Source organism: Sparus aurata, chromosome 11, assembly GCF_900880675.1.
Source record: "Sparus aurata chromosome 11, fSpaAur1.1, whole genome shotgun sequence".
Classification (NCBI taxonomy): domain Eukaryota; kingdom Metazoa; phylum Chordata; class Actinopteri; order Spariformes; family Sparidae; genus Sparus; species Sparus aurata.
This window is the reverse complement of record NC_044197.1, coordinates 3,931,503-3,944,688: the sequence shown is the minus strand read 5'-3', so window position 1 is coordinate 3,944,688 and position 13,186 is coordinate 3,931,503. Positions and strand designations below refer to the sequence as shown.

The 13,186-nt window shown below is 40.7% G+C and overlaps 1 protein-coding gene across 1 annotated transcript in view; it reads right to left on the bottom strand.

Annotated features, from left to right (window-relative positions):
• Positions 1–6,260, bottom strand: part of slc1a7b (solute carrier family 1 member 7b) — a 34,743-nt gene extending 28,483 nt beyond the window's left edge. Inside the window, exon 1 of the mRNA XM_030434538.1 lies at positions 5,876–6,260. Coding sequence (XP_030290398.1) covers positions 5,876–6,016 — 141 coding nt within the window. The 5' untranslated portion in view covers positions 6,017–6,260. The remainder of the gene's footprint in view (positions 1–5,875) is intronic.
• Positions 6,261–13,186: the final 6,926 nt, after the last annotated feature.

The following is a 13,186-nucleotide window of genomic DNA, read 5'->3' as shown; positions in this document are numbered from 1 at the left end:
CACGACTGAGGAAAAAAACATATAGATTATTGATATTATAGGTTTATGGATGTAAAGCAATTAATATCTGATGATTTAAAAATATTGTACCAACAATTACCATCAAATCAAGTACAAATAATAATCACATTGAGCATCCTGATAAGCTGATCCAGTCTGCGGGCAGTCAACATTGGAAAACTCTGAAAACTGTTTGGAGAATGCCAGAATAATGTTGGCAAAGTAACTTTCTGCCACACATGTTGAAGCTTTACATTTCTTTACGTTACATCTTGATTGAACAATGTTATGATGTGCCTGTGGTCCTGTTCGGTGGTCGGGTTTGGTCGCCACATACACGTCACAACAATATGCCTGCATCGCTCCGTACCTTTACAGATTGAAACACAAAGCTTGTAACAAACAATGTCTTGTGTATGTTACGTTATTTCAAGGCAAAAAAGTTAAATAATGTTGTTTTAAAAACTGGTTTTGTGGCCCCGAACATGGCTGGAAATTGTTCCAATTTAAATACTCAGTGGTTTCACATGTTGAAATGTTGAAACACAGTCTTGAACTGTGGTTACTGGCTTGGCTGCTCGTCCACTTCTCAGATTAAAATCAGCTCATGAACCAACTCTTCCAACCCTGCAGCTTGGTTTGTGGCCGAAAGCTTCAAACTATGACGCTCTACCTGCAGCTCAGCGATCAAGTTAGCAATAATATTAAATATGCAACTTCAAATTAAAGCTTGCTGACATATTATGAGATTTGGGCTGTAGTGAGAGGTTGAGGTTTGGTTAGGTTTAGGAAAAGATCTTACTTTGGGGTTAAAATAACGCATTCAGTCTCGTAACTTAAGCAGGTACGTCACTTATTTTACGTGAACACTCTTGACGTTGGCACACAAACTAAAATAAACCTGAAAACATGACACGAAAAAGAATGTCAAGCACAATTACAGCCCTTAGAGGCGGCTACATAAACAACGTGGGTCTCTTCTGGTCGCTCGAGGATAAAGTTTATACAAGTTTGGATGGAAAACGTCTTTGTTTTTTCTTTGGTTTGGACGTGTGTCGATGTGTCGATGCTCTAACAAGTTAGTGACATATTATCTTATATGTGGATTTCAGGCATTGTGATTTAGTGTCTCTGTGAAGGAGCGACCAAGAAATAGAGAAATAAATGTTAAGTTCTCTTTAAGTGACTGGAGAGTGTTTCTGCAGGGAGGCTTCAGCTTTTTACCACAAAGTATATATTTTTTTATACACACACTTCATGAGGAAATGTAATGAAATCCAACACACCTGCTCTGTTAGAAAATCTGCTTTCATGACGCCTGTAATCTTTAGTTTCTGTCTTAGCATTGAGGTTAATGATGTGTTGTGCTGGGCTGCATTATATTGATAATGTTTCTATTGTTTCCAGTGGTTTTAATATAACTTCTAGAGCATTTTAAATACAAACAGAAGAGCTTTAAATATATTTTGTCTGCCTAGATACAATAATAAATATGTAAAATCAATCATTTAAATTTTGTCTTCATGTTTTGACAGGTTCCACCTCTAAAATTCTGCCTCACCCACATATCACGATGCACGATATTATCTTCTATCAAATAATATAGAATTGTATACATTGTTTATTCACATTGGGGACTGAGAGGTTGACGTGCTGTTCACTTCTTTACTTTGTTCTTTTGCAGTTACACATACAACACAAAAGTAATATTAAAACTATTACAACTCTTTAATCACAACTTAATTGCAAAGAATGAATGACTTGCGACATTTGATCATATCTCACACTGGCCCTCCTGTAACATACTGATTCCAAAATGAACCCTGTATCACATTTAAATCTCATCATAGCTGCTTAACTTTAATTTAAGATCATCAAACTGCACTCACTCATAGATACCAGCCACCTAAATACATGTTTGTTTGTTTTTTTTTAATCAAGACCCATAAATTATCCCCTGGGAAATTAAGGGAAATTAAAAAAAAAAAAAAAAAAAAAACTCCCAGTCTGGCAATGTTTAAAGAAAGTGAGAACAAATGATTGGAATCACACCAAATGTTAATGGGTTCTATAAATCACTGGCCGAGATCCAACCTCCATCCAAGTTTCATGGAAATCAGTTCAGCAGTTTTTGTGTAAACCAACATGCAACAAACAGACACAGATGAAAATGTAACGTTTCAGTGACGCTAAAACAGAACATTCTTCCTCTTGTAGCCTGTTAAAATCAATTACCATCCTCTTTTTGAATAAGTAGCAAGACTGTTAAATAAAGAACAGCTGATATTAGCTGGTTCTGGTTCCACCTGCCTTCAGTAATCACTCTCAAATGGACCCATGGGCCAAACTGTTCAAACAAACAGCTGCACTGATACAATACAGTCTAATGTCAGCCAATATATATATATACGGTCAACTGTGAAATGGTAAGTTCAACACACTTTCTAAATATTGTACATGTATTTTATGCACGTGTGGTTTCATGTCTGCTGCACATCACAGTTCAATCACACTAATATCACTCACATGTTGAGATTCTGCAGACCCTCCTAATACCATAATCCAGATTTATGTCAGTGATTCGTCCATATTTCTGCTCGCTGTGTTCAATCTTACACATAAACCACATTTTTTGTTTCTTTTTAAATGACGCATTACTTCATTACTGAACGTTCTTCTACTGCTGAGTGATTTTCTCCTTTAGACATGAGTTAACTTTATCAATGCCAGCCAGGCAAACACACACACACACATACACACACACACGACCCCCCGACACACTGATCTCTAAAAACTGTCTGAGAACATGAAGGTCTGTGCACCTTTGTCCTGCATCCCACTGACAGGCACTCTTATTTGGTGTACAATAAGAGGAAGCATTTGTCTGATTGGATCGTAATCCCCTATTGTGAGAGAAAAAAGGAGCCTGGGTCTATTTTTAGGCCTATTTGAGGATATGACTGAGCTTTAGTCTGACGGGGGGGTGATGGGAAAGAAAAAGGCTGCGTTCTGTTGGCGGCGCCCCTTCGTAAAGCTGCTCTCTGGAGGGTTTAGAGCGACGTGCATGGACTCACTGCACTGTATTTACTGCCAGCTTATTTTTTTGTAGCCTGGATTTTGTTGCATTGATGGGTTTTTTTTTTTCCTTCAATAAAACAAAACCACTGGCAAAAAACCTTTTGTTGAGTTGAGCTTGTGTGTTTACAGCCAGTTCAAATATCAGCGCCCACTGACTGGAGCCGCTTAACCGTCATGACCAACCTTCAAAAAACTCTGTGAATAGAGAGTGAAGGCTGCAGCCTTTGTGCTCAGTGTTGAAAGTGTTTCAGCTCTATTTTTTTTGTGTAGAACAGTAGTTTTCACGGTCTCTGTACTACATTTCTTTTCCAAAAGTTATCTGAAGGTTCCTCCACCGAGAGTGTTTACATGTGGAGGGATGCGAGCAACAAACAGGAGCTTACGTACTTAAAAGACTGAACTTTCTGACTGCCGAAGCCTCGTATTAACTTCGGCTAAATTCTGGAATACATTTTTTTTATTGTCCCGCATTGTGTTCACTAGAAGTTCACTAGGAAGCGATCTCTTAGTGGTCATGAACAGGAGAATGCTGAAATTTGATTTCACTTGTGGACGACACAAGTAGTTTTTGTTCTGGGGAGGAAGTTGGTATGGTGATGTTTGTAGTTTGCGGTTGCAGCATTTCCTGTTTTATTTTGTGATTCTGCCCTCTTGTGTCTGTTCCTGTGTCTCCTCACTGCTCTTGCATTTGGGTCCTCACTGTTTAACCACATGTGACGATCATTGAACTGTAATATAACAAAACTTACGCTCAAAAACTGTACAAATGATAGACAAGGGTAAAGAGGCATTATGTAAGAATTGGAAGAAATAGCAGTTTGATATTATGATGTCTGTGTGTTGTGCTCTAGAGATATCTACTGAAGTTAGCATGCTAACCAGCTAGCCCCAACCTGTCTCCCGTCCAAGTCTGAACCATTAGCTGCGCAGCTAACTGAGCTAAATAACTAACGCCCACGAAAGTGTCATATAAGAGCCACGAGAAGGAAAAAACAACGCAGGATATTCTTGAGCACTAACATGCTGTTTTTGAAGAGATGGGCTGTGAAGCTGTTGGATCTGCTGGAGTGTGCAAAGTGGCGCAGAGTTTACTTCCTGGAAAATTGGAACTGCTTAACTCAAGCAAAAATATAAATCACTTCACAAAGGTGTAAAAAAAATACTTCCTGTATGATAAAGAGACGAGGACGCAGCCGTGTTTCTCTCCAGACGACGATGCTTGGTGTTGATGGTTTGTTTGGTAAACATTAAGTTATATATGACTATTATGTTTTACATTTTATCTGTTATTTCTTGTTTTGTTTTTCTTACTTCAGTAACACTTTATTTTACAGGTCCACAAATGTCATGGTCAAACAGAATAAGCACTTTGAGTGTCTAGAAAAGCGCCATACAAATCCAATCCATTAATATTCGCACATTTTCCAAAAAGCCCCAGATAAATAGCTGATCATTTCTTTTATACATTTCCAGGAAACTTTCTTGTGGTCCCTGTTGAACTTCTGTAGGTCAATAAATTGAAGGACAGGTTTTAACCGAAGACATTCTTTTTCTACTCCACATTTTCTTAAATGATTGAAATTCAGTTTAAAAATGAAACGTTGTCCAGATTATCTTTGGTATCTCCGCTACAGTTTGAAATACATCAACAAGGATCCGAACAACATTGGTGGCGTTAAGTTCACGATGACTCACGGATTGTTTGAAAACAGTTGTCGACTTTTAGACTTTAAAACTTTATATCTGTGTTTTCTAAATGTCCAGAAGGCATTTAAAAAAAAATATTTATCCCTGTGGTATGAAAGTCAACTGGCAGTTTGCACTGTGTTACAAAGCAACAATAATATACTGATATCTTTATGATGTTCAAGGACAGATTACATATTTTCATCCCGTAATGAATGGAAGTCAATAGTTCTCAAAGTCTTTACTTAAAAAACATCCATGTAAAATACTCCATTAAGGTAAAAGTCCTGCATTAAGAAGTATTAACAGTGCCTAAAGTACGTAAAGTATTAAAAGAAGAGGAAGAACCACTGGGACTGATCTGTCCTCATGACACGATAATGTCAAACTAAAACTAATCCACATCCTGCTTGTAACTGTTGTAGCCGCTCCAGCTGGAGCCAGTTGATATACTCTAAGTACAGTTAGCTAGTTTAGTCCTTTGTTTTCCAAACTATGGGTCAGGTCCCTTCAAAGGGTCAGGGGATTAATCAGAAGGGTCAACAGATAAGAAATGAGGAGATAACGAGTTCTGCAAGACAGATTTATGTACATCTTTGGGGACTTTTCTCTGAATTTGACCAGTTCGTGTATCAGATCATGAGTGAAATGAAACAGCTCTACGATGGAACTTCTGCTGGAACATGTCGAGGAGCCGCAAACACAAATGTTTTCCCCCAAAACTTACTAGATAAAACTTTGAAAAGCTTAAAAATCTTTCATGTAAAATGTTGCAGGGTTGTAAAACATATTTCCATCTCAAGCAAAGCAGGCTACAAAACCAAAAAACGTACATTTAGTCAAACTGACACTGGAAATATAATCTGTTACTTTGCAGCGATGCAAGATTATAATAAACAATTATGTGTTTTTAGAAAATGTGCAAGTCATGACCAAAACCCACAGTGGTCAGCACCAATATGCAGTTTAGTATCAGTGTGATAAACTACAGTGAGGCGGGAGGAGCACTGTGGAGGGAAAACGCTCCGTGTCAGGACGAAGATTGTCTCCTAAAGCTCTTCTTCTGCCAGCGTGACGTCACACCGGGTCGAGGGGGAGGAGACGGACTGACCTGCTCTGTGAGGCGCCGCGTCCTCAGGAAGAATCCCAAAAGACACCCGATGACCACAGCCAGCACCGACATGATGAGGAGCCCATTCTGTTTGCAGACGTTCTTCACCCTCACCCACACTGCGTCCAAAGCCACGGCCATCTTGAGTCACCTGGTCCTGCGTCCTACCAGCAACCCATAAATGTACCCAACCCAAAGCGATCTATGATCCAGGTGTGAGGATGAAACCAGAAGGAACAAAAAAAAAGAAAGTGAAGATGAAGAAAAAGCTCCGATATCCAATTCCTCCGTGATGGTTTTTAAAAAAATTTTAATGCACCTTCGGGCTCAGCATCCCCTCTCGTCCTCTGGCTGCGGCAATCTGCGCTAAGCTAAGAAGATCCTCTCACTTTCCAGGCATCCCCTCCCACCCTGCTCCACCCATCGGCCGGGCCCTGTGTGTGCTGACCCACCGCCAGGGGGGATGGAACAGCTGGCAACCACGTCCCCCGGAGGAGTTAACATCAGCAATCCTGTTAGTGCTGCTGCTGTATTAAACAGGTCTGCAGCAGGATTAAAGATCCACGGACTGTTTGACAAAGGTTAGCAGAGCGGAGCCGCCTCACCTGCCTTCTGCACAGATATCACGTCGTGTAGAAGAGTGCAAACACAAACACTTCCTGTTGTTGATAGATGAGAACAGCTCGCCCATCAGTGAGCTGCCTTATACTGCGATAAGCCACCGAAGGAGATTTATTAATCATTACTATATGTATGTAAAACTCGTTTTCTGTAATCCCTGCCCACTTTGTCCAATCAGGACGGAGAACCTGCAGACAGCAGGATCCTCCCGTCTGCTGCCACGTCCGGTGATTGGTTCATGCAGTTAGCGATTCCCCCAAACTTTTACTGTTTCGGTTCCGTCGCAGCCGTCTCGAATTAAAGTTCAGTGAGAAGGCTCCACCGTGCGCTCGCAACTGTCAAGTGTTTCACAGCTGCAGATCCAGATGTTTGCCAGGCTAAGGCTAGCGAGCTAACATGTTTGATGCGGATGCTGAACTGTTATCAATTCTTCAGTACGTATTGCTGATTGAAATCAAATCCTCCACACCTGCACATGGAGCAATGTTTGTGCTGAACACATACATAGAAATAAAAAAAACAAGACATGATGGTTTTGCAAGCAGCCTGGTTCTGGTTCGGACGTATTTACTGACCACCAATCCGGGTTTAGCAGTGGCTTACATTATTCGTACAGCAAAGTAAGCGTGTACGCAGATTTTGAAAAGCGAGTATAGACACTAGAAATAGTCCGGACTCTTTTATTTTCCATCGACAGGTGTTTGTTTATTTGTCGTTTACGTTCGTCATCATGAGTACAGCCGGCGGCAGATCACTCACCTCATCAGACAACATCTAGAAGTTAAACATGGACGCCCTCATCAGTCAATTATATAATGACTGATTTCATTCTTACCTCAATTCTAATTAGAATACCAATACTATAATTATTTGTATTATTATTATAATCATCATATTATTATAGCTCACTAAAGTCCAATCACTTCATAAAAAATAGTTTCTACTCTAATCTGTCGGACGCTGATGAAACCTAAATGCCCAATTAATGCAATTTAACCGTGCGAACGAGAAGCAGCACTGATTATCCCTGTGGGCTTTTCACTGGAGGAGAAGAGAAAGACAATTAGCTGCAGTTCGTTTAATCGGACGACAGCTGTGAGTCGGCTGCTTTAACGAGACTGACTTAGAGTTGATTGAGGACGAAGAGAACAAGAAGTTATGGCTTCCGTCTTTTCACATGTAAGATATATTTAAAACCTCTCTGGTTTCCGTGGAGATGGATGGGAATCTGAAGAGCTGTGTTTTTCATTTTTCAGCTCTCCTGGTCGGTCATTGTTGAAAATCCAAGCACAATGTCAGAATCAGAGAGCAGGATGAATGTGAAGCATGTGAAGACGTGTCTGGCACAGAAGAGGAACAAGGACAAAAGATGTTGTTGCATTTCTTCGTTGTCGGACATCTGAGCCCCATCTGAGGGTTTTATTTGGAGAGTCTATGAATATATATGTAAAAAGAAACACGTTTTGCTTTTTCACTTGGATGTTCGCTTGTGACTTTGACAGTAAAAAGCTGCTTTCACTTTCAACTGCTGGAGGAGAAAAGATTTGAAAATCTCAGTTGAACACGAGTGTGATTTTGGAAAGCTGAAGCCGTCGGTTTCACAATGAGAATGGATTGACAAGACCCAAATCCAGACACACGGAGGCAAGCGAGCTTTAATGAGCTGATATCAGATGTGAAATCCACAAAGTAAAAGCAAATCCAAGAAAAGGCAGGCAAAGAAAAGACCTACAAAACGGAGGACAAACCAGAAAACCACAAGGAAGAAATTAGGAACACACGAAGACAGAAACAGACGAACCAACAAAGAGCGAGGAAACAACGCAGATTAAAAGATATGTTAAACTAATGAGGTGATGAGACACTGGGAGCAGGTTCTAACTAACGTAGCACAACGCTCAACAGCCTCCATCAACGTAGCAGCTAGAGACGGGTTGTCGCTGTGGACGGACTGAACAAGTTGTCGGTGACTCTTGGTGTGGATGAGAGTGGCTGGGAGACGCACAGAGGCAGGTGGCAAAGAAAAAAGTGTGTTTTTAATGAGCTGATGTCCAATTAAATCAAAAGTCCCAAACCCAAAAAAAGCAAAGTTACAAATGACAGGCAAGGGAAAGAAAATACAAAACTGAGGATGAATCATTAAAATAGGAGCACAGGAAACACTCGAGGACCGGAGAACAGGCACAGAAATCGAGCTGTGGCGCTGGGACACACGAGAACATAACGAAAAATAACTGAGCAAAAAACTAAATCATGACAGTGAAGAACAAGAAAAAGAAAAAGAAGACGTGTTTTGTCCAGCAGTTAAACTTTTTAGAATTATATTTGCATCTTCACATTTCCTGGATTTAATGCGCGTTCTTTTATACGTCTCTCTTATAGATATGTCTAAAGGAGATCTTCACGTTTGACGCACATGATTCTTTGTATTCTTTGAGACAATGGATCCTTGATTCCAGACAGACGACGCTAAAGCTGCTCATTCGTAATTGTGTGAAAATAAGAAGCCAGGCAGGACTTATTGTGCAAGATTCGAAATCGCTGAAGGCTTCAGTGAGCGCCAATTAGAGCTATTTATGATTTCAAATGAAGCGATTGATGATTTCCTTCCTAGCGTCTGTGTGCTTGGTCACCTCCGTCATCAGCTACATAACCCCGGTCCTCGCCTCTCATCCAGATCATTCCAGTATTGTATCTCGTGCTTTCTGATCTCTACTGGACTCTTCCTCGCTTTTGTCTCGGCCCTGCAATCAACTCAACTGCCTTCACCTGCTCACCTGTGATTCCCGCCTCTCCCTGGAAACAGAGCGCTGGCTCAACCTTGTTTACCTGCCTGCCCTCGTTCTCCACAAATCCCCCCTCATGATAAAAAGATAAACCTTTTAACTCGACTCCAATCTTCCTTCTCTGCTCCTCGGTTCGCCAGCAGCCCAAAAATAACACGTAGTTTGGTTCAGAATAAATCGCCTCTTCCGAAAGGTGTCCGTTAATTAGCTGCTCTGCTAAACAGACGCTTGTGTGTGAACTTTGCTCGTGGACTCTCTTCCTCCTGGCACATTAATAACAATACAATAATTACTGCTTTGGTCATGTTTTATTTATAGATTTCTGCATGAATGAGTCCTTAAACCCCTGAATAAGTGAGCATTATTTACACTTCTGATTCCCTAATTTCATGGGTTTTTGATTCGACGCCTGGAGGAAGGTCTGCGGCAGGTTAACAGAAGCTTAAGAAATTTGAATGTTTTGTTCTGCGACTTAAAATGTCAGCTCCTGACGAGCAGGTCGGCTCCTTGTCTGCCATCAGTGTGTGAATGGGTGAATGTGAAGTGTAGTGAAGCACAGGAGAAGTGCCATTAATGTGGCAGGTGGCATTAAACAGAAAAACCTTCTGGCTTTGTAAAAGCTTTGAGGAGCTTTTTGAAAACCTGTCCTCTCAATTTGACATTTCCTGAGATGTTCAGGGAGACGTCTCAGCACCATCCAGAGCGGGCTTCTTTTCTTCCACATAAAAATGACAGGTAGATGAGTAATTATCTTTAGAAGTTATCTAAGAGATGCTTATTTTGGCTCATCAGGTTTCATTCAGATCAACCTCCCAGAGAGATTCGTCCAACTGAAAGGGACATCCGACAATTTAAAGCGAAACGCTGCCCAAAATGTAACGTAGGCTTTTTTGTAAATGTCAAAGCTTCTTGTAAAAGCATAATTACGATGAAAGAGGTACTTTTAAGATTTACCGTATTTTCGTTTTTGGGTCAAACTCATTTTCAATGGGAGTGCTACGGGCACTTTTACGATAGCATTTTTAAAACAGTAAGAAGTCTCGACACAACATGAAACTTTGCTCGTAGTATCACCAGGGTCTCTACACATGAACACGAGCATTGAGAACATTGTTTGTGTACACAGAGTTTACTAAAAAGAAAGTTTTTGAACAACTCACGTTAGCAGTAGCTTGTTCCGCTTGCCGCCGTCCTGCCAGTGAGAGGTATTTATCTCTGAATGTGACGTAACCTGGAGGACAGTTAAGGTGGAACGCTCCTAAAGCTGAGTTCCATATAAATGCAGGATAATTCATTGCTTTGTCATTAGCAAAAAATAATATTGACCTTGAAGTTGAAAAAGGAGCCTCATATAAGAAACAATGCTAAAATACAAAGCTGGAAAAGTCACGTGAGATATCGCGTGGATAGTTGTTGCTGGAGGACAGTAGTTCCACCTTAACTGTCCTCCAGGTTACGTCACATTCTGAGATCGACACTTCTCCACTGGCAGGACGGCGGCAAGCAGAACAAGCTACTGCTAACGTGAGTTGTTCAAAAACCTTCTTTTTAGTAAACTCTGTGTACACAAACAATGTTCTCAATGCTCGTGTTCATGTGTAGAGACCCTGGTGATACTACGAGCAACGTTTCATTTTGTGTCGAGCCTTCTTAGTGTTTTAAAAATAGAGATTTTGATGCTATCATAAAAGTGCCTGTAGCACTCCCATTGAAAATGAGTTTGACCCGAAAACAAAAATACGGTAAATCTTAAAGTGCCTCTTCGTCGTAATTGTGCTTTTACGCGAAGGTTTGACTCATATACATTCACAAAAAATGCCCAGGTTGCATTTTGGCGAGAGTTTCGCTTTAACCTAATCCAAAGAATAAATGTTGGCTGTGTACATTTCTGATAAACCACTGATATGTTGAAACTTTACAATTCTTTGCGTTTCTTTATGTCCAATTTTGAGTTCAGACACAAAAACCACAGGGGTTAGAGTTTGAAAAAACATCATGTTTTGGCTTAAAATACCTGTTGTGGAAGCTGAAAACACAGCTACAGCTCATTATAGATACTTTATTAAATTATTTTTTTGTGGCTGAAATGACATTGGGGAGTGCAGTAATATCAGTGCGTACAGATCACTGATGCGCGCCAGACAAAACAGATTAAAGGCCGTACTCATCAGATTCAAACCATTCATCTCCCCTCAGCCTTCCCTCAGAAAGCTGATACAAAAGGTTACCAAACCGTGGCCTTTATTATTATTATCTCAACAAAACTTTGAACAAAGAGAACACATGTCAGGAAGGAAGACTGAGAAACCCGGAGGAAAAACAGAATTAAAACTTAATTCGACAAAATAAGTAAATCTCTGCAGACCTCACTAAATCTATTCCCCAATAATTAAGTGTCCAACAAATTGGCAACAGCTAATCTGTTGATGCTGTTCTGTATTGATCTGAAGTGAAAGCAATTAATTTAGTAAATCTTGTTTCCCGAACTTTCCACACAGCTCAGGAGCTCTCCGCCCACTCAGTGACGTGACATGCTGAAGTTTCTCTGATGCTCCTGAGCGTTTTAATCAGCTTAAAATTGATTGACGGCCATCTTTGAACAGAGGAGGTGGCCTATGACATTTCTTATCACCCACCTACAATGCAGTACTGATTTCTCTCCCCAGACAGTTTAGCATCCATTCACACCTGGGCTCACCTAGCCCGAGCAACCCACATGACGGCCAGTTAAGTCAACGACCCACAAGTGGCCCTAACGACTCTGTTAGGACACTCCCACACAGGGTTTAAAAGCCTGCAACTCCCCTCCAGTTCTTGGATGAGATGTGGAACGTCTTCAACAAACAAGTCCAAGCCTGTCATCTTACCCGTTCTTGCTCCCAAATCTCTTCTTGTGCATAAGGATTTTGCATAAATTGTTTGCAAAAGCAGGACACTCCCACACAGAGTTTGTAAGCCTGCAACTGCCCTCAAGTTCTTGGATGAAATGAGAAGATGAGATTGTCTTAAGAAAAATGAAACAAGTCCAGTTGCTTATCATCTTACTCGTTCTTGCTCCCAAAACTTTTATCTTGTATAAGAATTTTGCATAAATTGTTTGCAAAAGCAGGACACTCCCACACAGAGTTTGTAAGCCTGCAACTGCCCTCCAGTTCTTGGATGAAATGAGAAGATGAGATTGTCTTCAGAAAAATGAAACAAGTCCAGTTGCTTATCATCTAACTCGTTCTTAATGCCAGATCTTTTATCTTGTGTAAGAATTTTTTATAAATTGTTTGCAAAAGCAGGACACTCCAACACAGAGTTTGTAAGCCTGCAACTGCCCTCCAGTTCTTGGATGAGATGGGAAGATGAGATTGTCGTCAGGAAACTGAAACAAGTCCAGCTGCTTATCATCTAACTCGTTCTTGCTCCCAGATCTCTTATTTTGTATGAGAATTTTGTATAAATTGTTTGCAAAATCAGGACACTCCCACACAGGGTTTAAAAAGCCTACCAACTCCCCTCAGTGAAAACTGAAAAAGCCTCTTGGATAAGATGTGCAACATCTTCAAGATACTGAAACAAGTCCAGCTGCCTACGATACAGAACTTAGAAGTACCAGGACCACTGAAGCTCTGTCCAATGAGGACAGCTGACTGTGTCCAATGACGAGCTGTGTTTAAAGGATCACCTTCCTCTGCTGCGTGGTCAGGAAGTGGCGTGCACAAGGTCTTTGCAGTTCAGATGGATTTCATTCAGTAATGTATGTATAAATGCCTTTTTGAGAATAAGGGGATTAGCACAAATGCATTTGACTGGGCCTTTATTCATATGTACAGTGCTGGTTATACGTTTACTGCCGATCTGGCTCGTCACATGAGATCCATGACCATTTCTCTCGTTTGTTGAAACAGCTGTCGTC